The 24,790-nt window shown below is 51.8% G+C and overlaps 2 protein-coding genes across 2 annotated transcripts; one reads left to right on the forward strand and one right to left on the reverse strand.

The window, feature by feature from the left end:
* The first annotated feature begins 2,032 nt into the window (after positions 1-2,032).
* On the forward strand, positions 2,033-4,895 carry LOC100191936 (SWI/SNF, matrix-associated, actin-dependent regulator of chromatin subfamily B member 1). The gene is made up of 11 exons (NM_001137360.1): positions 2,033-2,152; positions 2,276-2,364; positions 2,465-2,559; positions 2,657-2,728; positions 2,851-2,898; positions 2,998-3,081; positions 3,493-3,531; positions 3,695-3,777; positions 3,930-3,992; positions 4,190-4,279; positions 4,473-4,895. The coding sequence occupies exons 1-11, from the start codon at positions 2,100-2,102 to the stop codon at positions 4,522-4,524; spliced, it is 768 nt and encodes a 255-aa protein (NP_001130832.1). The 5' UTR covers positions 2,033-2,099; the 3' UTR covers positions 4,525-4,895.
* Positions 4,896-7,959: 3,064 nt separating this feature from the next.
* Positions 7,960-22,000, reverse strand: LOC109941614 (uncharacterized). The gene is made up of 5 exons (XM_020542745.1): positions 21,892-22,000; positions 21,432-21,812; positions 20,997-21,372; position 20,741; positions 7,960-8,091 (listed from the first exon to the last, which is right to left on the reverse strand). The coding sequence occupies exons 1-5, from the start codon at positions 21,998-22,000 to the stop codon at positions 7,960-7,962; spliced, it is 999 nt and encodes a 332-aa protein (XP_020398334.1).
* Positions 22,001-24,790: the final 2,790 nt, after the last annotated feature.

Raw genomic sequence — 24,790 nt, forward strand, 5'->3', positions numbered from 1 at the left:
TGCAAAAAATTGCTCTATTATAGGAGAGAAATTTGATTATGGGAAAAGGGGGGAGTTTTTGGTGTTTGATCAAAACTAGTCTTTAAAGAGATTTTGATTTGCCAAAACAAGTGTTTTTTACGCAGTGATAGAAAAATGAATTTGTTTTGCAAAAACAAACCAAGTGGTGGCAAAAATGATCCAAATATACCAAATCATGTGATAACTAGATTGGTCTTCAATTTGACATCAATTTGCTCTTCTTAGCTCTTTTGGATATGTTAGTTCAATTTGAGTTGCTTTTTGATGTGTTGGCATAAATCACAAAAGGGGGAGATTGAAAGGGAAATGTGCCCTTGGGCCATTTCTATATTGTTTTGGTGATTAGATGTACAACACATTATGTTTGAACTAACATGACGTTGAGCAAAGGTATATGAAGCAATTGAGCTCGCAAGAGGACTTAGTGCAAATCTATATGGATCAAGCAAAAAGGTATGCTCTGAACACTTAGTCAATTGATTTGTGTGCTAATCATGTTTGTCTAAGTGATAGAGAATTAGTAAAGTCAATTCCAAAGGAGCAAAAGAAAGCAAAGGAAGATTAAGAGAAAGCGTACGGGACTGCAGAGCTCTGGACGGTCCGGTGCCACCCACCGGACAGTCTGGTGCACGGCCCAGCCAACGGCCTGCTCTCGGGTTTTTCTGGCTGCGTCGGCTATAATTCACCGGACGGTCCGTGCGAGGCGTCAGGCAGTCTGGTGATCTAGCAGCCAACGGCTAGTGGCCACGTCGGCCCCGGGCCAACTGTCAAGTGGCGCACCGGACTGTCTGGTGCCCCACACCAGACGGCCCGATGCCCCCAGAACAAGAAAGCAGTCAATCAGGGGATTCTCTTCCCGTGCCTAGACCGCATACTGTTCACTGTCCGGTGTGTACCGGACAGTCCGGTGCACCCGCGGACAGAAGGCAATCAGGGCCTTCCAAATGGAGCTCCAACGGCTCCTAGCTTCCTTGGGGCTATAAAAGGGACCCTAGGCGCATGAAGCAAAAAATCAAGATGTCATTGAACATTCTACAACGCCAAGACTTCGCAAACACGCATTTGGTTCATTCTGATAGAGATTCGGGCACTTCTTTGAGCTGTAACTCCGTTGTGCTGTTTCGTGTCTCTTGTGCCATTTACTTCATTGCAATTTTTATCTCTTTCTCGTTCCAATTCTTCACTTGTGATATTGCTCTAAGTCTAAATTATATCTTAAAAGAGCAATAAAGTGAAAGAAACTTCTCTCTTCTTTCTACTCCCAAACTTGGTTTTAATTCTCTCTAACTCACATTTTAGACCAAGTTTGTGTGGTTTGAGTTAAGTTTTATAGGATCACCTATTCACGCTCTCTGGGTGCTATCAATTTTGCAAAGTTTAAACTAGTGAATTATATAGTGGTATAGATTCATTTTTGTTTAGTGTTGTGATTGATACGATATCTAAGCTTATGTGTGCATGTAATGGTTTCATAGATGTCGTCCGTGCTAGATGCTTACTATGTTTGATGTCGACGTTGGCCTTACGAAGACTTTTAAAAAGCGTTGGCGTAACACAGACAATATCGAGACACCGATCCTAACTATAACTTTAGCGGCGATGACTACCTCAGAGAAGACAAACGAATGGTGATATAAACTAGTCAATAGAAACCATACGTGCGAGGAGAGAGAAATGATAGGAACGCGGGTGATTTATAACAAGATTAATTTTGTCCCAGGGGATATAAATTTTATTCAGGACTAGTTTGGGAACCCCATCTTTCCAAGGGTTTTCCATTTTTCCAAGGAAAATTAGTTCATTTTCCCTTGGTAAAATAGAAATCCCTTGGGAAAATGAAGTTTCCAAACTAGCCCTCAGAGGAAAAGCAATAACTATATGTATTTCGCGCGTGACGTAGGACGACACGTAACAAGTCGAAACTTAGGTTTGAAAGGAGAGCCCATACAAAGACGACTTGTTGTTCGGCCCGACTTAATTAGTTAGGCCCATAAGCGTGCCCGTTCTTTTTCGCGTTTCACGGCGGCGCGGACAGAGAGCCATCGGCGGCGCACCGACCGCCGGCGAAGGGTACAGAGATGAAGACGGTTAGCCTCGGCGCCTCTAGGCCTTCCACTGTCAACTTCCGCATGTACGCCCTCTTCCTCCCTCCCTCCTAGTCCTCTTCCATTAGAGAGACGCCTTGGATCGATTGCTTGGGAGAAAGAGGGCGCGGGTGGCTGATTCGTTCCCTTCTGCCTCCTCCGTGCTGCAGGCCGACGAGGGACAACCTCGTGCCTATACGCGTCGACGTCGAGGTGGACGGCCAGCGCTACAGGGACGCCTTCACCTGGAACCCGCGAGGTATCCCTCTTCCGCTTCTCGCTTCATTCATCTCCTCTTAGCGTCGTGCTGTCGCTCGCTGGTTGGATTGACTCGCTTGTCCCCTGCACCTGGCCGGCAGATCCCGACTCGGAGATAATCAGCTTCGCTAAGCGGACGGCCAAGGACCTCAAGCTGCCGGCCAATTTCGTCCCCCAGATGCTCCAGTCCATCCAGGTGCCTCTCTTTTCTCTTGCTTACCTGCCCCTCCTGTCCCATCTCGCCATGTGTTCTATACTGCTAATGGTCAATCGACTATTGTTTTTTCGCGTAGGGGCAACTTGCGGAGTTCCGTTCCTACGAGGGGCAGGAGATGCAAATCAAAGAGAAGATTGTGCCTCTGAAGGTTTGTTGTACTGTTCTGTTGCTCATCTGCAGACAGTTTCTGCGCCTGTTGTATTTTTATCCTCATATGAATGTGGAGCATACACTGTCAAGTGACAGCTTATATATATGGTGAATCTGCAGATTGACCTCCGAGTGAACAACACTGTAATTAGGGACCAATTCTTATGGGTATGTACATGTATCGTTGTGATTTTTGGGAGTCCTCATGTCCTGATAATTGCTTTAACTCCCATCTACTCTACTCTACTCTTGCCTCTTGGTGGTCAGGATATCGGCAACCTTGATAGTGACCCTGAAGAATTTGCGAGGACACTGTGTGATGATTTGAATATTACAGACCCTGAAGTTGGGGTATGTCCTAAATAATAAAGCTCTGAGTGATCAGTGCAATGAACTGTTAATTCAACTAAAGCAGCAGCTTTTATGTTGATGGTTTTCCATGTCAGCTAGCCTCTATTTACACTTTGCAATTCTCCCAAGTTGCTATACAGGAACATGATGGATTACCAGATGAAAGTTTTTCCATATTTTCTCTGAACTTGCATTTAACTTTATGTACTTGCAAGTCTTGTAAAATGCTACTATTGTTATTGTCCTTTATAATCTTTATGATTTTCTGTGGCTGCAGAATTTGATGGGTTTAGTCATGAATTTGCTGTTATATGAATATTTCCTGCACTGCAGTTCTTTTTTTGGAAAAACGTACAGATTAATTATACAAAGTTGTTCTATGCTGACAAAGTCTTTTTGTTTGATGTGCAGCCTGCAATAGCTGTTTCCATCCGTGAGCAGCTTTATGAGGTTAGATATACTTTTCTTTCCTGATTCTAGTTCACAATATCAATAAATCAATTTGATGTTCTTTAGAGGCAGAACTTATGAAGTTTGTATATGGTTCCTTCAGATTTTTTTTTTCTATAAGGCTTTATTTTGAAAAAAAAAATATAAAATCTTGACTTTGTAGATTGCTAGTCAGAGCGTCTCTGTTATGAGAGAGAAGCAAATGTCAAAGAAGGGAAGGCGAGCACCAGAATTTTCTTCAAATAGGTTTGTGGAGGAGTTTACTCTTTTTGTTAAAAAAAAATTAAAAATGTAGGGGAACTGGATGCACACAGATGCTAATTAGCATATTATTCTAGCTAAATGTCATCCTTCCTGTTTGTTGTTCTATATGAAATTCACCTGGCTATGTTTTGCAGTAAAGCCGTGAACAATGCAGTGGATTTGTTCAAGTATTTTGGCAGCAAAGGGAGCGTCATCCGGTATATGATCATTTCTTCTAAAAACCTTGATGCGTTAATGATTACTGTAGTTTGGTACTTCGGTTATGATGGTACTGGTAGGGAAGTACCGACGAACAATGTTCACTCTGTGTTTGGACTAACACGTTGCTAGCTTACTGTTCTCTGGTGTCGAAACCACCTTGATTCTGTTTTTTTCCCTTTTTGGTGTATACCAGGAAAAGGAAGGAATGGTACCTGTATGAGCCTGTTGTTGATGTGGTAGCTAATGACGAAGACGGGAAAGAGGAGGCTAATAATTCTAGCAGGTGAGGATGGCGCTGATTTTGAACATCCATTGTCAGAGAAGTCGGTTTGGTATAGTGAACTGTAAGAAATAACTTCAGTATCGGAGCCGTGCGCCCTGTTTAGTGCCATGCTTTTCACGATAGGAAGAGAGAAACAAACGATGCCTAGGCTGTGTGATTCAATTCACGAACGTTTTTTTTTTTGTTTTCACAGGCCGAAGAAAAGAGCCGACGAAGAGAAAGCTGCAAGCCTTCAGTCCCTTTGAACACAAGCTGCTGATAGTTCTAACCAAGGAGGGTTTCTCTTGCCAATCCCAGCAGATGCCTGCCTTTGACATTCGTCGTAGGATGGCTTCATCATAGCTACATATTTGTATGTAAGCGGTGTGAGAGCGTGTTATTCTCTAGAGTTGAGTTCCACAAGAGTCTTCTCTAGAGTTGAGTTACAAGCGGCTCTTAATTTCTCTACACAAGACAAGGAAGAAACACTAGCTGTAGAATTCCAAAAGGCTCTTAATTTCTCTTAATTTGTCTACTTGCATACCTTTTGGAGAACCTCTATGTTTTCTTGGATCACCAGCTTTAGGAGAAGGCTTCTTTGTTGCACTTTTTGATAAGAGCATGTTGATTCTTGGAGAACCCCTTCCAAACATGTTAACTGATATTATATAACACAATATTAAACCAAATTTCTATGCTGAAAACAGTTAGTTGAAATTTCTATTCTGAAATTGGAACTAAAGGAACAAAGAAATTTTTTATTCTGAAAACAGTTAGATGATATTAATGAGAGCTAAGAGAGGTAACAATGTGACAGTAAATAAAATGTAGCAAACAGAGCAACATGAGTTCCTTTCCTGTTTTTAAAAGGAGCAGCTTTGTCAGGTGAAATTGTAATGGACACATGAGTGCCATCAATTGCACCGATGCAATCTGCACAAGAAAACTATATGTGAATTTTTAAAATTTGGAAGAAAATGAAAAGATATTGAACAAGGATAGAAATGCCATCACCTTGAAGTAAGGATAGAACCAAGGATTCCTTTCAATTTTTGGATGTACTTGAATTGGAGAAGGAGGCTTCAAAAATCGTTTGGCAAGGGAAGGGACAACTATGTCATAAAAATGTTTTATATGATGGTGAAATGTGTCACTACTATGCCCGAACTCTTCTTGCAGATCCTCAAATGAAGCGTTATGACTTATCATGTATAGAAAGAAGCCAAGCTTCTCCTCAACTTTTATCCTTGTGCCACGTACCAACCTTTCCTTCTTAAGATACCTGGCTAGGGCTCTAAAAATTCCAGGTTCCATTCTGAATGCTACTCAGCAGTTCTTGACATGCCCTTCAAGCAACTCTAAAATATGCTCCTCGCCACTTAGCTTGGATGTGTGTCGTCGTTTCTTAACTCTCCTCCCTTTAAGAGAACTAGAACGCAACAAATGTAATGCAAGAAGGAATAACATTATCATATCATCCTCCTCCTCTTGTCTCCTCTTCCTAATGCGCTCCATTAACCCCATACTCATTGCAAAAAATGGGGGTACCGGGTCCCAAAAAGTACCTCTCGGGGATGGTACCGGGTCCTAAGACGGTGGGGGTTGGTCTTCTCCAACTCTAACCGGTGCAGGTACAATCTACAAAGAAAAGGTAGAATATTCAAATTAGTAATATTTTTGAATAAGTGGAACTGAAGTACTATTTTCATATTAAAAGAGAAATGCACGTCACAAATAAACAACATAGCATGACTTGACGTGCATAAACAGATAACCTGTGGCTAGATAAAAATAGGGAGAATATATTGTAAAAAAATTTAGAGCCTTACAGAAGCAACAATACTGCTTACAATAAACAAAGGAACTGATGTTGTCTCTACCAGCAAAACAATGCATACAAATCCGTCTTTTTATTTTTGCTTCTGCACTGCAATGAAACAGACAATGTACAGAACAGAAGATTGGGAGACTGTAGTACTACACAATGCATAGAAGATTTATGATCATAATCCATGAGAACTAGTTTCAGTTAAATAAAGAATATGGCATCAACTAACATCAACTAACATGAGATCAGAGGAGTAAAGCGAAGGGTGGGGCGCTGTCAGGGGGAGCATGTGTGTGTCCATCTTTTGGGCAGAAGGAGGGAAGGAAGAAGCCAGTGGCAGTGATGACGATGGCATTGCCGTCCTGGTGCTAGGCTCGCTCGACCATGGCGCGGCTGGATCTGGATCCGTCCAGCCAGATTTGCACAGTGCCACAGTTTGCATGGCTTGGCTAACGGATCGAGCGGAAGGAGGGCACGGAACACGACAAGACTGTCGCTCTGGTGCTTGATTTGCGAACTAGCAGCTCTATGAGTCCCTTGCAGCGACAGTACTTTATTTGCAAACAAGGGAGATGTAGATCCTTGCAGCGGCAATACCCTAAGACACAGATTCGGAAGAGGAGAAGAGAACGAAGGGAAGGACGAACTCACAGGAGAAAAGTTCGCCGACGAAGAGGGCGGTCGATGGCGGAAGAGCCCTTGCGTCGCCATCGTCACTTCCTCCAGATCACGTGTCGCCACCGTCGCTTCTACACCATGGCCGGGATGGGTTCCACGGTTGTGGAGTCGTGGACTGATTTCAGGCCGGTATTGAGTTTTTTCGTGGGTATTGGGCCTGGTTTGCAAACAGGTGTGGGCTAAACTAACATGTATTTTTTTGGTCTTGTATTTAATCTAGCCATGGATGACACCTATGGATCCGATCATCATATAGGCCATTTCCAGCCCAGTCGAACAAGGCCTGAGGCCTTGTTCGGCACGCTAGTATTTAATACATACTAGAATCCAATACACGGTGGGATTGAGTGAATACATCTCTTGTCACTTAAACCATGTGTGTTTCAACTATAGCTGGGATTTAATACATGGCTAATTTTCTATTGTTTGGTTACAACACATGGTTACATTAATTTGTTGCATGCATATAAAAAGATCAGTGCCCCTCATATCAAGTCCGTGAAATTTGAAGAACACCTTCCTATCTCATAACTTATGAGTTATGCGTATGTTTAGACCGAATGATAGCAGATGAAATTTGAAGCATCAAAATCAGAAGTTGGTCGCTCATTTGTCTCTTATTACATTACAATAGAGTGTGTGCATTTAGATTAAAAACAAACCAAAGGGAGAGGAGTAATTTTTCATTTGAACAACATAACTTATTGGATATCCAACAAGCAATTCAGACAACTCCACCTGCAAGAGAATGTAAGCGTTAGACACTATAATTTCTCCACACATATTAATAATTTCATATCAAACATAAACATGCGAGACCAGATTAGTATTTTCGAGTTAAATCACATAAAAATGAAGCAGTCATAAAAGAAATGTGCTTTTCTTGCAATTGAAATAGGAAATAAACCATAAGGGAAAATAGGAAATGCTCAAATAAACCATAAGCAGTTCATTATTATTATGGTGTTCAAATAGATTTTTAAGAGAAAATAGGAAATGTTCAAGCATCCAGTTAGTGACTGCATAGCAGAAAGAAATGCTAAAGCATGCTTGCAGGCTAGTAATCAACCTAGGAAGAGATGCAAGCCTCAAAAAGTTAGTGGGAAGAGAAGAGGGAAAGGAAGAGAGCATACCAGCTAAGCCATCTCGTTTCTCAGCCAAATCAATGCAGACTCGGCATCATCATCGCATGCACTCAAGAAAATTGCCTATTGTCAAGGTCCTTGAAGACATTGTAGGCTTTCGCTTTTTCCTCCTTTGTAACTTCCATTGTACCAATAATGGATATGCATTTCTTGATTGAGAAGTCTGCAACTTGACTCGCTTCCTTTTTGTCGGGGACCGTAATTAGGGGTACCCCCAAGGCTCCTAATCTCAGCTGGTAACCCCCATCTGCACAAAGCTGCAAAGGCCTGATGGGCGCAATTCCGGTCAAGGCTCCGTCCACTCAACGCACACGATCTCGCCTCATCCGAGCCCAGCCTCGGGCAGGAACGGTAGACCAAGGCAGATTCACGCCTCGCCCGAGGGTCCCCTTAAGCAACGGGCGCACCTTCGACTCGCCCGAGGCCCAACTCGGGCAGGCTTCGCGGAGAAGCAACCTTGGCCAGATCGCCTCGCCAGCCGACCGGATCACAGGAGCATTCAATGCAAGGGTCGCCTGACACCTTATCCTGACGCGCGCTCTCCAGTCGACAAGGCCGAAGTGACCGCAGTCACTTCGCCCCTCCACTGACTTACCTGACAGGAAAACAGCGCCGCCTGCGCTGCTTCGACTGCTGTGCCACCTGCCAGGGTGAGGCTGACATCAGCCAAGTCAAGCCTCGGGCGCCATAGGAATCTCCGCCTCGCCCGACCCCGGGGCTCGGACTCAACCTCGACTCCGGAAGACGGTCTCCGCCTCGCCTGACCCCCGGGCTCGGAATCGACCTCGACTCCGGAAGACGTTCTCCGCCTCGCCCGACCTCAGGGCTCGGACTCGACCTCGCCTCGGACGACGATCTCTGCCTCGCCCGACCCCCGGGCCTGGGCTCAGCCTCGACCTCGAAGGAGCCACCGCCTCGCCCGACCTCGGGCTCGGACCGACCACGCCACAAGGGGGGCCATCATTACCCTACCCCTAGCTAGCCCAGGCTAGCCCAGGCTACGGGGAACAAGACCGGCGTCCCATCTGGCTCGCCCCGGTAAAACAAGTAATGATGGCACCCCGCGTGCTCCATGACGACGGCGGTTCTCAGCCCCCTACGGAAGCAAGGAGACGTCAGCAAGGATCCGACAGCCCCGACAGCTGTGCTTCTACAGGGCTCAAGCGCTCCTCCGACGACCACGACGCCACATGAACAGGGCTCCAACACCTCTCCGACAGCCACGTCGGCATGTACATAGGGCTCTGGCTCCCCTCTGCTAGACACGTTAGCACACTGCTACACCCCCCGTTGTACACCTGGACCCTCTCCTTACGTCTATAAAAGGAAGGTCCAGGGCCCTCGTACGAAAAGGTGGCCGCGCGGGAGAACAGGCTGACGCGCAGTCTCACGCCCTCTCTCTCTCTCCCTCGCGAACGCTTGTAACCCCCTACTGCAAGCGCATCCGCCCTGGGCGCAGGACAACATGAGGCCGCGGTTCCCCCTCACTGGTTTTCCCCCCTTGTGCTCCGTCTCGCGCCGACCCATCTGGGCTGGGACACGCATCGATAATTTACTCGTCGGTCCAGGGACCCCCTGGGGTCGAAACGCCGATAGTTGGCGCCCCAGGTAGGGGCTTGCTGCGTGTTGACGAATAGCTTCCCGTCAAGCTCCAGATGGGGAGACTCCAGCGACCTCTCCAACCCGGGACGAAGCTCCGTTTCGGGAGTCTCGAGTTCATGTCCCTCGACGGCAGCTACGACATGATACTCCTTCCTTCGCCACGCGACAACGACGTCACCCCGCCCGCTGGCGGTGGAATCGACGACGTCTTCCCCGCGTGGCGGAAGAACAACATCCGAGTCTGTCCCGTCGCCTTCCTCGTCGACGGGGAAGGAGGCGGGGCAATCATGGCCAAGCAGGAGGCGGAACCTCGTCGGCTGTCGAGCGAGTCGACGACGCCGGTGCCCCAGCGGGGGACACGTCGGGCGTTGACCTCACGTCTGAGACGAAGACGAGCGTCGTTTCCCCGCAACACGCCAACCCCAAGCAGACGGACGACGCCAGCACAATCGCGAAGGACTTGCTGAGCGTTAGCCTCGTACCTAAGATAACGGTGCAGTCCGTCCCCGACACGACTTCGTCACCGTCTGTCGATCAAGAGGTATCGTCCGTTTCCCATCCTATGCCTTTTAAATTCAGCTCCGACCCACCAAGCGACCCCGCTTCGGTGGATGCTTTCATAAAGGCATATTCGAACCTTCCAGGGTACCATATGTGGTCAACCTGGGACAAATTGACGACCGTCTCGACCTACAGGCCCCCAGGTTCCAAGGAAGACGACGAGCCCGACTCTTGTTGGGATTTCTCCGGGCTCGATAACCCAGTGCCATGCGGAACTTCATGACCGCATGTGACTACTGCCTCTCCGATTGCTCTGATGATAGCCACAGCCTCGGCGACGAGGACTGTGGCCCAAGTCGCGAATGTTTCCACGTCGATCTAGGGGGTCTCGACGAAGGCAACCACCTTGGTATGCCGGAGGACGGTGATCCCCCTAGGCTTGCGCCTCGCGTTGACATCCTTCGGGAGCTAGCTGTGGTCCCAGTCCCTGCGGGGGTCAGGACACACAGCTTGAGCAAATCCGCGAGATGCAGGCCAGGCTCGACGAGGAAGCAAGACAACTTGTGCAGCTCCGGCAGAGCATCGAGCAGGAGTGGGCAGGCCGAGCACCGTCCGGAGAAGCACGTCATCTGGCCTAGGACGTCCAGCACCGCATCACCGACGATGCCAGGGCAAGGCTGCCCCTGGCTTCCAGTGGGGTCGACCATAACCTGGCCGCAGCAGCAATACTACTCCGAGCGATGCCGGAACCATCCACCACCGAGGGGCGGCGTATCCAGGGAGAACTCAAGAATCTCCTAGAGGATGCCACGGTCCGACGGGCCGAAAGCTCTGCCTCCCAAAGGCAGGGATACCCCCCGGAGCATTGCGCCGCAACTTCCCGATTCATCCGGGAAGCCTCGGTCCATACCGGGTGCACGCGGGACACAGCGTCTACGGCCCCGGGCCGCCTCGGCAACGAGCACCATTGCCGCGACCGTCGAGCCCACCTCGACGAGAAGGTGCACCGAGGCTACCACCCCAGGCGTGGGGGACGCTACGACAGCGGGGAGGATCGGAGCCCTTCGCCCGAACCACCCGGTCCGCAAGCTTTCATCCGGGCCATACGACGGGCACCGTTCCCGACCTGGTTCCGGGCCCCGACTACCATCACCAAGTACTCGGGGGAAACGAGGCCGGAACTATGGCTCGCAGACTACCGGCTGGCCTGCCAGCTAGGTGGAACGGACGATGACAACCTCATCATCCGCAACCTCCCCTGTTCCTCTCCGATGCCGCCCGAGCCTAGCTGGAGCATCTGCCTCCTGCGCAGATCTCCAACTGGGACGACCTGGTCAAAGCCTTCGCCGACAACTTCCAGGGCACATACGTGCGCCTTGGGAACTCTTGGGATCTCCGAAGCTACCGCCAGCAGCTGGGAGAATCCCTGCAGGACTACATCCAGTGATTCTCGAAGCAGCGCACCGAGCTGCTCAACATCACCGACTCAGATGTCATCGGCGCGTTCCTCGCCGGCACCACTTGCCGCGACCTGGTGAGCAAGCTAGGTCGCAAGACTCCCACCAGGGCGAGCGAGCTGATGGACATCGCCACCAAGTTCGCCTCTGGCCAGGAGGCGGTCGAGGCCATCTTCCGGAAGGACAAGCAGCCTCAGGGGCGCCAGCCGGATGACGTCACTGAGGCGTCCGCTCAGCGCGGCGCGAGGAAGAAGGGCAAGAGGAAGTCGCAAGCGAAACGCGATGCCGCCGACGCAAACCTTGTCGCCGACGCAAACCTTGTCGCCGCCGCCGAGCACAAGAACCCTCGGAAGCCTCCCGGAGGCACCAACTTGTTCAACAAGATGCTCAAGGAGTCGTGCCCCTATCATCAGGGTCCCGTCAAGCACACCCTTGAGGAGTGTGTCATGCTTCGGCGCTACTTCCACAAGGCCCAGCCATCGGCGGAAGGTGGCAGGGCCCCCGACAACGACAAGAAGGAAGCCCACAAGGCAGAGGAGTTCCCCGAGGTCCATGACTGCTTCATGATCTACGGTGGGCGGGTGGCGAACGCCTCGGCTCGGCACCGCAAGCAAGAGCGCCAGTAGGTCTGCTCAGTAAAGGTGGTGGCGCCAGTCTACCTAGACTGGTCCGACAAACCCATCACCTTCGACCAAGGCGACCACCCCGACCGCGTGCCGAGCCCGAGGAAGTACCCGCTCGTTGTTGATCCTGTCATCGGCAACGTCAGGCTTACCAAGGTCCTCATGGACGGAGGCAGCAGCCTCAACATCATCTACGCCGACACCCTCGGGCTCCTGCAGATCGATCTGTCCTCAATCCGGGCCGGCGCGGCGCCCTTTCACGGGATCATTCCCGGGAAGCGCGTCCAGCCCCTTGGACAACTCGATCTGCCCGTCTGCTTCGGGACTCCCTCCAACTTTCGAAAGGAAACCCTCACGTTCGAGGTGGTCGGGTTCCGAGGAACCTACCACGCAGTGCTGGGGAGACCATGCTACGCCAAGTTCATGGTCGTCCCTAACTACACCTACCTCAAGCTCAAGATGTCGGGCCCCAACGGGGACATCACCGTCGGCCCCACGTACCGACACGCGTACGAATGCGACGTGGAGTGCGTGGAGTACGCCGAGGCCCTCACCGAATCCGAGGCCCTAATCGCTGACCTGGAGAGCCTCCCCAAGGAGGTGCCAGATGCGAAGCGCCACACCGACAACTTCGAAGCAGCAGAGGCGGTTAAGTCCGTCCCTCTCGACCCCAGCAACGACACCTCCAAGAAGATCCGGATCGGCTCCGAGCTCGACCCCAAATAGGAAGCAGTGCTCGTCGACTTTCTCCGCGCGAACGCCGAGGTTTTTGCGTGGAGTCCCTCGGACATGCCTGGCATATCGAGGGAAGTCGCCGAGCACTCACTGGATATCCAAGCTTGAGCCCGACCCGTGAAGCAGCCTCTGTGCCGATTCGACGAAGAAAAGCGCAGAGCCATAGGCGACGAGATCCACAAGCTAATGGCTGCAGGGTTCATCAAAGAGGTATTCCATCCCGAATGGCTAGCCAACCCTGTGCTTGTGAAAAAGAAAGGTGGGAAATGGCGGATGTGTGTAGACTACACTGGTCTAAACAAATCATGTCCGAAGGTTCCCTACCCTCTGCCTCGCATCGATCAAATCGTGGATTCCATTGCTGGGTGCAAAACCCTGTCGTTCCTCGATGCCTACTCAGGGTATCACCAAATCAGGATGAAAGAATCCCACCAGCTCACGACTTCTTTCATCACACCTTTTGGCATGTACTGCTACATTACTATGCCATTTGGTTTGAGCAATGCGTGTGCGACATACCAAAGGTGCATGAACCACGTGTTCGGACAGCACATTGGCCGAACGGTCGAGGCTTACGTCGATGACATCATAGTCAAGACGAGGAAAGCCTCCGACCTCCTCTCCGACCTTGAAACGACATTCAAGTGTCTCAAAGCGAAAGGCGTAAAACTCAATCCCGAGAAGTGTGTCTTTGGAGTCCCCCGAGGCATGCTCCTGGGGTTCATCGTCTCCGAGCGGGGCATCGAGGCCAACCCGGAGAAAATCGCGGCCATCACCAACATGGGGCCCATCAAGGACTTGAAAGGAGTACAGAGGGTCATGGGATGCCTTGCGGCTCTGAGCCACTTCATCTAGCGCCTCGGCGAAAGAGGCCTGCCCCTGTATCGCCTCTTAAGGAAGACCGAGCGCTTCACTTGGACCCCCGAGGCCGAGGAAGCCCTCGGGAACTTGAAGGCGCTCCTTACAAGCGCGCCCATCCTGGTGCCCCCCACTGCCAGAGAAGCCCTCTTGATCTACGTCGCCGCTACCACTCAGGTGGTCAGCGCCGTGATCGTGGTCAAGAGACGAGAAGAAGGGCACGCATTGCCCGTCCAGAGGCCGGTCTACTTCATCAGTGAGGTGCTATCCGAGACCAAAATCCGCTACCCGCAAATTCAGAAGCTACTGTACGCGGTAATTCTGACACAGCGAAAGTTGCGACACTACTTCGAGTCTCATCCGGTGACTGTGGTGTCATCCTTCCCCCTGGGGGAGATCATCCAGTGCCGAGAGGCCTCGGGTAGGATTGCAAAGTGGGCGGTGGAGATCATGGGCAAGACGATCTCGTTCGCCCCTCGGAAGGCCATCAAGTCCCAAGTCTTGGCGGACTTTGTGGCTGAATGGGTCGACACCCAGCTTCCAGCAGCTCCGATCCAACCGGAACTCTGGACCATGTATTTCGATGGGTCGCTGATGAAAACAGGAGCGGGCCTGCTCTTCATCTCACCCCTCGGGAAGCACCTCCGCTACGTGCTGCGCCTCCATTTCCCGGCGTCCAACAACGTGGCCGAGTATGAGGCTCTGGTTAACGAGTTGCGCATCACCATCGAGCTGGGGGTTCGGCACCTCGATGCTTGTGGCGACTCGCAGCTTATCATCGACCAAGTCATGAAGAACTCCCACTGCCGCGACCCGAAGATGGAAGCCTACTGCAATGAGGTTCGGCGCCTGGAGGACAAGTTCTACAGGCTCGAGCTCAAACACGTCGCTCGATGATACAACGAGACTGCAGACGAGCTGGCTAAGATAGCCTCAGGGCGGACAATGGTTCCTCCGGACGTCTTCTCTCGAGACCTACATCAACCCTCCGTCAAGGCCGATGACACTCCCGAGCCCGAGAAGGCCTCGGCTCAGCCCGAGGCGCCCTCGGCTCAGCCCGAGGCAGCCTCGGCCCCGCCCGAGGCACCCTTGGCCCCCGAGGGTGAGGCACTGCGCGTCGAGGAAGAGCGGAATGGGGTCACGCCTAATCGAAACTGGCAGACCCCATACCTGCAATATCTCCACCGAGGAGAGCTACCCCTCAACAGAGCCGAAGCTCGGTGACTGGCGCGGCGCGCCAAGTCGTTCGTCTTGCTGGGTTTCGAAAAGGAGCTCTACCACCGCAGCCCCTCAGGCATCCTCCAGCGGTGCATATCCATTGCCGAAGGTCAGGAGTTATTGCAAGAAATACACTCGGGGGCTTGCGGTCACCACGCAGCACCTCGAGCCCTCGTGGGAAACGCCTTCTGACAAGGTTTCTACTGGCCAACCGCGGTGGCCGACGCCACTAGGATTGTACGCACCTGCCAAGGGTGTCAATTCTACGCAAGGCAGACGCATCTGCCCGCTCAGGCTTTGCAAACAATACCCATCACCTGGCCGTTTGCTGTGTGGGGTCTGGACCTCGTCGGTCCCTTACAGAAGGCACCCGAGGGCTTCACGCACCTGCTGGTCGCCATCGACAAATTCTCCAAGTGGATCGAGGTCCGACCCCTAAACAGCATCAGGTCCGAACAGGCGGTGGCGTTCTTCACCAACATCATCCATCGCTTCGGGGTCCCGAACTCCATCATCACCGACAACGGCACCCAGTTCACCGGCAGGAAGTTCCTGGACTTCTGCGAGGACCACCACATCCGGGTGGACTGGGCCGCCGTAGCTCACCCCATGACGAATGGGCAGGTAGAGCGTGCCAACGGCATGATTCTACAGGGACTCAAGCCGAGGATCTACAATGACCTCAACAAGTTCGGCAGGCGGTGGATGAAGGAACTCCCCTCGGTGATCTGGAGTCTGAGGACGACGCCAAGCCGAGCCACGGGCTTCACGCCGTTTTTTCTAGTCTATGGGGCCAAGGCTATCTTGCCCATAGACTTAGAATACGGCTTCCCGAGGACGAGGGCATACGACGCCCGAAGCAACCAGACAAACCGAGAAGACTCACTGGACCAGCTGGAAGAGGCTCAGGACATGGCCTTACTACACTCGGCGCGGTATCAGCAGTCCCTGCGACGCTACCACGTCCGAGGGGTTCGGTCCCGAGACCTCCAGGTGGGTGACTTGGTGCTTCGGCTACGACAAGACACCCAAGGGCGCCACAAGCTCATGCCTCCCTGGGAAGGGCCGTTCATCATCGCCAAGATTCTGAAGCCCGGAACATACAAGCTGGCCAACAGTCAAGGCGAGGTCTACAACAACGCTTGGAACATCCGACAGCTATGTCGCTTCTACCCTTAAGATGTTTTCAAGTTGTTCATGTACCTCGTTTACATACACAAGCAAAGTCTAACCTTCAAGGAAGGGTCAGCCTTGCCTCGGCAAAGCCCGACCCTCCCTCGGGGGCTAGAAGGGGGGAACCCCCTCTACGTCAAAATTTTCCTCGGAAAAAGTCTTTCTGCCAGAACATCTTTCGTGCTTTTCGACTACTTCGATAGTGGAATCCTGAAAACGACGGAGTACACGTAAGCAGGCAAGGCCGACCGAGCCGAGGGATTCCTACGCCTCTGGGATACGGATACCTCACTCATCACCTTCTGCGATAAGTAACTCACGCTCGGATAAGCGATTCCGCTGACCGAACAAGTCTTAACGCTCGAAAACTTTTTCTGCCGAAATGATTTTTTGTGCCATCTCGACTATATCGATAACAGAATCCTACGGACGAGTAAGAGTACACGTAAGCGGCAAGGCCGACCGAGCCGAGGGACTCCTACGCCTCTAGGATATGGATACCTCACTCGTCACCTTCCGCACAGGGCAACTCACACTTGGTTAAGCGGTCCAGCTAGCCGACAGGCGAGTCCTGGTGCTCGAAATGGGGAAGAAACACGGCTTTACGCCCAAATACACAGATGTTCAGGCCCCGACAGCCGCAATGAACATACGCCAGCACTCAAGGTGCCATTACAAACGGGACTCCGGTTCCGTTCCCGCGGGTATGAACAACCTCCATACCAGGAGGCCCGCGGGACGACGAACTCCAAGTGGCACACCGCCGCCCACTCCTGCGGCAGCAACAACGACCTCCGCTCCGGGCGGCCAAACAGCAGCAGCGATGACCTCAGGGCAGACGCTGCTGCGACAAGGCCCTCGCCCACGTCTCCACTCGAGGGGCGAGGACAAGCTATCAAAGCCAAAGAGCCGGAGGCCCGGAGCGCGGATGGCAGCGGTGGTCTCGTCGGCGACGAGGACTTCTCCGGCCACCTGTCCACCGGCAGATCCCCACACAAGTCCTCCCGGACGGGCGAGCACCGGCCCCCACGCGAAGGCGTTGTGCCGGAGCAAGGGTAGGATAGCCCAAAAGCACGAACGCCGCCCTAGCAGCGCGTGACGTCTTGGGCGGTCCCCTGGTGCGTGCGGCGCAACAGCCGCCCATACGGCAGGAAGATAGCCGCACTCCGCCCAGCGGTGGAAGATGGCACCAGAAGCCGTGCCAGAGCTAGCTGAGCCAGCGAACCAGGCGTGCTAGAGCTGACGACGCTTGCGACCGCTCGGCCACGCGTTGTCGAAGTCTGCCCCTTCCGCTAAGCCGGTGAGCGCCCTCTCCCATGAACGCCGAAGGAGGAGGTGGCCCGCCGGCCCATACGAGAGGTAGAGCTCCAGCTCAGCTCGCCCTCCGCCCTAGCAAGGATGACGAAGATCCTTGAAGCTGAGGGCGGGGCAGAGGCCGCAGTCCGGCTTGCTTCTCCCCACCATCAAACTGGTGGTCCCCGTCTTGGGTGACCATCGGCGAGGGGATGCAGTCGGGCTGCACGACGAAAATCCTTGAAGCCGAGCGATGGCTGAAAGGTACCAACCTCCACAAGGTTGTGCTCCTTCCACAACGAGACGAAGACAATGCGGGCGCTCCCCATCCGGGGGCTCGGAAGGCGGAAGGACGCGACGCATGAGGAAAAGTGTGAAGGCATGGCTACCGCCCAGGAGGTCGATCCCTTTTTAAAGGCGACTCTCCCCGCTCGCGTCCTTAGCCGTCGCAGACTAAGTCTTCACCAACACGCTCCAAGGTCCTCCCCCTACGACACGGGGGCTGGGCCCCACGCGTCATGCAAGCTGGCCCAGGACGGAAGAAGCCAAACCGTCGCGCGCGGAGCGTGTAACCGCCCAGCGGTTACAAGCATTCCTCCGTCTTCGCCCAAACCAGCGGGTGAAAGGGCAGACCGCCATGCAGGCGGCATACAACTGCACCAAGGGGGCGCACCCTTTCGACTTCGACGCATCCAGCATGGAGGCCCAGGCCCACACGTCATGTAACCGGCGCGCCGGTTACTACGTGCAAAAAACTACAGCGCCACTTGCGCCAACACCGCGCCTTCTCGACTACGGAACCGGTGCCGCGACTCGAGGCAACCCTGCGCATGGCCCAACAGTGCCAACCAGGCACGCCGGTCATGGGTCAGTCAGCCGCGGGAGAAGGCGCAACGATCAATATGGCCAGAAGTGGGCCGGCAGTAATGGCGGCGGCAGACGGGCAGAAGCAGCAGTCAAATCGTTTGCAGGCTCACGTCCCCTCCTGGAACAGCAAGAGAGCTCTCTCCATGGCGTGAAGACGACACGCCTGTGTTCCGTTCCTCGAACGGCTCGCGCATGCACAATGGCTGCCCCGCAAACCACTCGTCCCGTCGCATTAACTCTGCGGCAGGGCAGGCGACACCTTTGGCAGGGGAAGCGGGCGACGCTTCACCTCCGCCATAATGACCGTGTCAAAAAAGGTGCGCCACGTCGTTCAATTTCGTATCCTTTTCTTCTTCCCCTTTCTCTCTCTTGCTACAGGGACCGGGAAAGGGGGATACTCCGAAAGGGATCCTTCTTCGCGAAGGAAGCGGGCCCCGAGCCCTCCTACTGATCAGAGGTTCGAAGGCTGGCCCCCCAGAAGGGTTCGACAGCCGCCTCAGAGCACTCGGGCTCCACGCCCACTACTGGTCAGAGGTTCGAAGGCTGGCCCCTCGGAAGGGTTCGACAGCCGCCTCAGGCCACTCGGGCTCCGCGCCCACTACTGATCAGGGGTTTGCAGGCTGGCCCCCCAACGGGTTCGACGGCCACCCCAGAGCACACAGAGTGAGGGATGACTCTGGGTACGTTCGATACATAACCAAGGCTCGGGCTACGCTCCTGAGGTACCCTAGGACATTTCCGAGACCAGCAGGAGCGATTTTGTAACGGAATCCCATCAGAGGGAGGCATCGAGCCCTCGGACCCTATCGAACGGGACCGGGTCCGACAAATCACCTACAGGTACTTTTGGAGCGCGCCTCTGGGCCACTAGCCGACCCTTATTGAACGGGGCACGGGCCTCCACTCGGATCACCCGTTAGCAACTCACTGGAGACACCATGTTCGGTGCCCTCCGAGGGCAACATGGCGCTTTCCCCCCCTCCTCCTTGTGGAAAGGCGACGAAGGGGCATATGAAAAAAGCTGAGTCAGTCCTTGACCGTCCTCTCGCCCTGTGCAGAGGCTCGGGGGCTGCTCTCGCAAACCTGGCTTCAGCCAACCCGTTGACAGCGTCAACATACTAGCCCGAGAACTCGGAACCTGACTATGCACCCGGGCAACGACCAGTTCGCATGAGGGAACAACCAGACCGGCCGAGGCATCACGAAAGGCACTAAGACCTCGAAGGAGTCAAACCACTCCTCCGAGGCCTCGGGGGCTACACCAGCGGGTGCGCTCGCGCGCACCCACCGGAACAAAATGCAACCAAGAAAGGCCGGTCCCCTTGCAAAAAAGTGCGGCAAAGCCTCCAAGCGAGTACCCACACTCCCTTTGAGGCTCGGGGGCTACTGTCGGGGACCGTAATTAGGGGTACCCCCAAGGCTCCTAATCTCAGCTGGTAACCCCCATCAGCACAAAGCTGCAAAGGCCTGATGGGCGCAATTCCGGTCAAGGCTCCGTCCACTCAAGGGACACGATCTCGCCTCATCCGAGCCCAGCCTCGGGCAGGAACGGTAGACCAAGGCAGATTCACGCCTCGCCCGAGGGTCCCCTCAAGCAACGGGCGCACCTTCGACTCGCCCGAGGCCCAGCTCGGGTAGGCTTCGCGGAGAAGCAACCTTGGCCAGATCGCCTCGCCAGCCGACCGGATCACAGGAGCATTCAATGCAAGGGTCGCCTGACACCTTATCCTGATGCGCGCTCTCCAGTCGACAAGGCCGAAGTGACCGCAATCACTTCGCCCCTCCACTGACTGACCTGACAGGAAAACAGCGCCACCTGCGCTGCTCCGACTGCTGTGCCACCTGCCAGGGTGAGGCTGACAGCAGCCAAGTCAAGCCTCGGGCGCCATAGGAATCTCCGCCTCGCCCGACCCCCGGGCTCGGACTCAACCTCGACTCCGGAAGACGGTCTCCGCCTCGCCCGACCCTCGGGCTCGGACTTGACCTCGACTCCGGAAGACGGTCTCCGCCTCGCCCGACCCCAGGGCTCGGACTCGACCTCGCCTCGGACGACGATCTCCGCCTCGCCCGACCCCCGGGCCCGGGCTCAGCCTCGACCTCAGAGGAGCCACCGCCTCGCCCAACCTTGGGCTCGGACCGACCACGCCACAAGGGGGGCCATCATTACCCTACCCCTAGCTAGCCCAGGCTAGCCCAGGCTACGGGGAACAAGACCGGCGTCCCATCTGGCTCGCCCCGGTAAAACAAGTAATGATGGCACCCCGCGTGCTCCATGACGACGGCGGTTCTCAGCCCCCTACGGAAGCAAGTAGATGTCAGCAAGGATCCGACAACCTCGACAGCTGTGCTTCTACAGGGCTCAAGCGCTCCTCCGACGGCCACGACGCCACATGAACAGGGCTCCAACACCTCTCCGACAACCACGTCGGCATGTACATAGGGCTCTGGCTCCCCTCTGCTAGACACGTTAGCACACTGCTACACCCCCTGTTGTACACCTGGACCCTCTCCTTACGTCTATAAAAGGAAGGTCCAGGGCCCTCGTACGAAAAGGTGGCCGCGCGGGAGAACGGGCTGACGCGCAGTCTCACGCCCTCTCTCTCTCCCTCGCGAACGCTTGTAACCCCCTACTGCAACGCGGTTTCCCCTCACTGGTTTTCCCCCCTTGTGCTCCATCTCGCGCCGACCCATCTGGGCTGGGACACGCAGCGACAATTTACTCGTCGGTCCAGGGACCCCCCGCGGTCGAAACGCCGACACTTTTCCTCTCTCTCTTTTGCTAGTTGTGTGGCTTCTTCCTCAGCTTGCTTTATTCTCATATCAATGTATCTTCCCATTATTCCTTCTAGGTTATCGCCCTTTTTATGCCTCTTTGTCCTTGTTTCTTCATTGTTCCCTCTTGCAGCAGTAGTCCTCCTCTGCAGCACCAGATCATGCCTTCCACTTGTTGCATCTCCTGCCTCAACTACATGGACATCATCTTCTTCATGCGCCGGCAAGGTTTCTTTCACTTCATCTTGTTCATGTTCTATGTTGACAAACTCATCTCCATTTCCTACTTGAGTAAGATCTGGAAGTTGGGTGGAGGTGTAGTTGTAGGTCCCTTCAGCTGTTTGCCCCGCACAATAAAGTTTTACTAAACAAGGGTAGACAACATAACATATTGGAAAGCAAGGACATTGTAACGAGACTAACCATCATAAAGCTCCCCCAAGGCCTCATATAGAGGAAAAGACTTGTTGCGAAACTTTTTAGCCTTAGGATGAGAAGTCAGTATATTTTTCCATAAAGCTGGGTCAGCCGTAATCCTCCCTGTCTTCTCATCAAAATGAGCTCCACTTTGATTCTTTGCATCCTTTAGCAACCTATAGTCCCTTTTCAACTCTCTTTCCTTATCTTGTATTTGTGTCTTTGTGAAATAGACATATTGTTCCCTCTGATGAAATTCCTTGACAATTTTCTTCCATGCTTCTGTTGTCCATCCATTTTGACCCCAATAATCAGCTGTCTTGTGATCATGCAAGAGGTCCACAAGAGTCTTCTCTAGAGATGAGTTCCAAGCGGCTCTTAATTTCTCTACACAAGACAAGGAAGAAACATTAGCTGTAGAATTCCAAGAGGCTCTTAATTTCTCTTAATTTGTCTACTTGCATACCTTTTGGAGAACCTCCATGTTTTCTTGGATCACCACCTTTAGGAGAAGGCTTCTTTGTTGCACTTTTTGATAAGATCATGTTGATTCTTGGAGAACCCCTTCCAAACATGTTAACTGATATTATATAACACAATATTAAACCAAATTTCTATGCTGAAAACATTTAGCTAAAATTTCTATTCTGAAATTGGAACTAAAGGAATAAAGAAATTTTTTATTCTAAAAATAGTTAGCTGATATTAATGAGAGCTAAGAGAGGTAACAATGTGACAGTAAATAAAATGAGCAAACAGAGCAACATGAGTTCCCTTCCTGTTTGTAAAAGGAGCAGCTTTGTCAGGTGAAATTGTAATGGGCACATGAGTGCCATCAATTGCACCGATGCAGTTCTGCACAAGAAAACTATATGTGAATTTTTAAAATTTGAAGAAAATGAATAGATATTGGGCAAGGATAGAAATGCCATCACCTTGAAGTAAGGATAGAACCTAGGATTCCTTTCAATTTTCGGATGTACTTGAATTGGAGAAGGAGGCTTCAAAAATCGTTTGGCAAGGAATGGACAACTATGTCAAAAAATGTTCTATATGATGGTGGAATGTGTCACTACTATGCCCGAACTCTTCTTGCAGATCCTCAAATGAAGCGTTATGGCTTATCATGTATAGAAAGAAGCCGAGCTTCTCCTCAACTTTTATCCTTGTGTCACGTACCAACCTTTCCTTCCTAAGATAGCTGGCTAGGGCTCTAAAAATTCCAGGTTCCATTCTGAATGCTACTCGGCAGTTCTTGACATGCCCTTCAAGCAACTCTAAAACATGCTCCTCGCCACTTAGCTTGGATGTGTGTCGTCGTTTCTTAACTCTCCTCCCTTTAAGAGAACTAGAACACAACAAATGTAATGCAGGAAGGAACAACATCATCATATCATCATCATCCTCCTGTCTCCTCTTCCTAATACGCTCCATTAACCCCATACTCTTTGCAAAAAATGGGGGTACCAGGTCCCAAAAAGTACTTCTCGGGGATGGTATCGGGTCCCAAGACGGTGGGGGTTCGTCTTCTCCAACTCTAACCGGTGCAGGTACAATCTACAAAGAAAAGGTAGAATATTCAAATTAGTAATATTTTTGAATAAGTGGAACTGAAGTACTATTTTCATATTAAAAGAGAAATGCACGTCACAAATAAACAATATAGCATGACTTGACGTGCATAAACAGATAACCTGTGGCTAGATAAAAATAGGGAGAATATATTGTAGAAAAATTAGAGCCTTGCAGAAGCAACAATACTGCTTACAATAAACAAAGGAACTGATGTTGTCTCTACCAGCAAAACAATGCATACAAATCGGTCTTTTTATTTTTGCTTCTGCACTGCAATGAAACACACAATGTATAGAACAGAAGATTGAGAGACTGTAGTACTGCACAATACATAGAAGATTTATGATCATAATCCATGACAACTAGTTTCAGTTAAATAAAGAATGTGGTATCAACTAACATCAACTAACATAAGATCAGGGGAGTAAAGCGAAGGGTGAGGCGCTATCAGGGGGAGCATGTGTGCGTCTAGCTTTTGGGCAGCAGGAGGAAAGGAAGAAGCCAGTGGCAGTGACGATGATGGCATTGCCGTCCTGGTGCTAGGCTCGCTCGACCATGGCGCGGCTGGATCTGGATCCGTCTAGCCAGATTTGCACAGTGCCACAGTTTGCATGGCTTGGCTAACGGATCGAGCGGAAGGACGACACGGAACACGGCAAGACTGTCGCTCTGGTGCTTGATTTGTGAACTAGCAACTCTGTGAGTCCCTTGCAGCGGCAATACTTGATTTGTGAACAAGGGAGATATAGATCCTTGCAGCGGCAATACCCTAGGACACAGATTCAGAAGAGGAGAAGAAAACGAAGGGAAGGACGAACTCATAGGAGAAAAGTTCGCCGACGAAGAGGGCGGTCGACGGCGGAAGAGCCCTTGCGTCGCCGTCGTCACTTCCTCGAGATCACGCGTCGCCGCCGTCGCTTCTACACCATGGCCGGGATGGGTTCCACGGCTATGGAGTCGTGGACTGATTCCAGGCCGGTATTGAGTTTTTTCGTGGGTATTGGGCCTGGTTTGCAAACAGGTGTGGCCTAAACGAACATGTATTTTTTTTTGGGCTTGTATTTAATCCAGCCATGGATGACACGTGTGGATCCTATCATCATACAGGCCATTTCCAGCCCAGGCGGTGCTGCCCTGTCACCTAGTTTGACGACACCCGTCCAGTACTCCTATTGTTGTATTTGTATATTCAGTTGGCTGGCCTACAGAGGGGAGCTTTGCTGCTCTTGTTTTTACAATGCATGTCCAAAGCTAAAGGAAGCCTTTGAACTGAATACCCTTGGAAGAACAGGCACATGTAATCTCAGATAGCATTGCAAGCGTCCGCTGCCGCCTGCTGGTCAGCAATAGAAACAATAATATACGTGCATGGCTGGACTGCGAATAACAAATGAGTTGGCATCTCTAGGTGCTACTAATCATAGAGGAAAAATCTAAAAAACTTTTCAATTAGTTTGCGTTGACTACATTTAGATAGAGTTCACCTGAATTGACTAGTGTTTGTTAGATTCGAGCTACATTGACTAAATTTTGCTACAATTGAACTAGATTGACATTTTTCCCTGAAATTAGGCTAAGTTAGTTAAATTTTGCTAAATTAACTACGTTTAGATAGAATTGAGCTAAGTTAGCAATTTTCCTAGTATTAAGCTAATCCAGCTAATTTTTATTAGAATTGAGCTAAGCCTCCAAATAAGTACCAAAAGTACTTCCTTGAAGGCTCAGGGGCTACTGTTGGGAGCAATAATTAGGATACCCGAATTGTCCTCCAAACAAACATACTCGGAGAA

The sequence above is a fragment of the Zea mays genome, chromosome 8, assembly GCF_902167145.1.
Source record: "Zea mays cultivar B73 chromosome 8, Zm-B73-REFERENCE-NAM-5.0, whole genome shotgun sequence".
Taxonomy (NCBI): domain Eukaryota; kingdom Viridiplantae; phylum Streptophyta; class Magnoliopsida; order Poales; family Poaceae; genus Zea; species Zea mays.

Excerpts from the sequence above, each read along its gene's own strand:
- LOC100191936 (NM_001137360.1), top strand. The coding sequence starts at position 2,100 with ATGAAGACGGTTAGCCTCGGCGCCTCTAGGCCTTCCACTGTCAACTTC. Across the intron at positions 2,560-2,656 it reads AGATGCTCCAGTCCATCCAG|GGGCAACTTGCGGAGTTCCG; the intron begins GTGCCTCTCTTT and ends TTTTTCGCGTAG. Across the intron at positions 2,729-2,850 it reads AGAAGATTGTGCCTCTGAAG|ATTGACCTCCGAGTGAACAA; the intron begins GTTTGTTGTACT and ends GTGAATCTGCAG.
- LOC109941614 (XM_020542745.1), bottom strand. The coding sequence starts at position 22,000 with ATGTTTGGAAGGGGTTCTCCAAGAATCAACATGATCTTATCAAAAAGT. Across the intron at positions 21,813-21,891 it reads ACATGGAGGTTCTCCAAAAG|AGAAATTAAGAGCCGCTTGG; the intron begins GTATGCAAGTAG and ends TGTCTTGTGTAG. Across the intron at positions 21,373-21,431 it reads CTTGGGGGAGCTTTATGATG|TAAAACTTTATTGTGCGGGG; the intron begins GTTAGTCTCGTT and ends ACCCTTGTTTAG.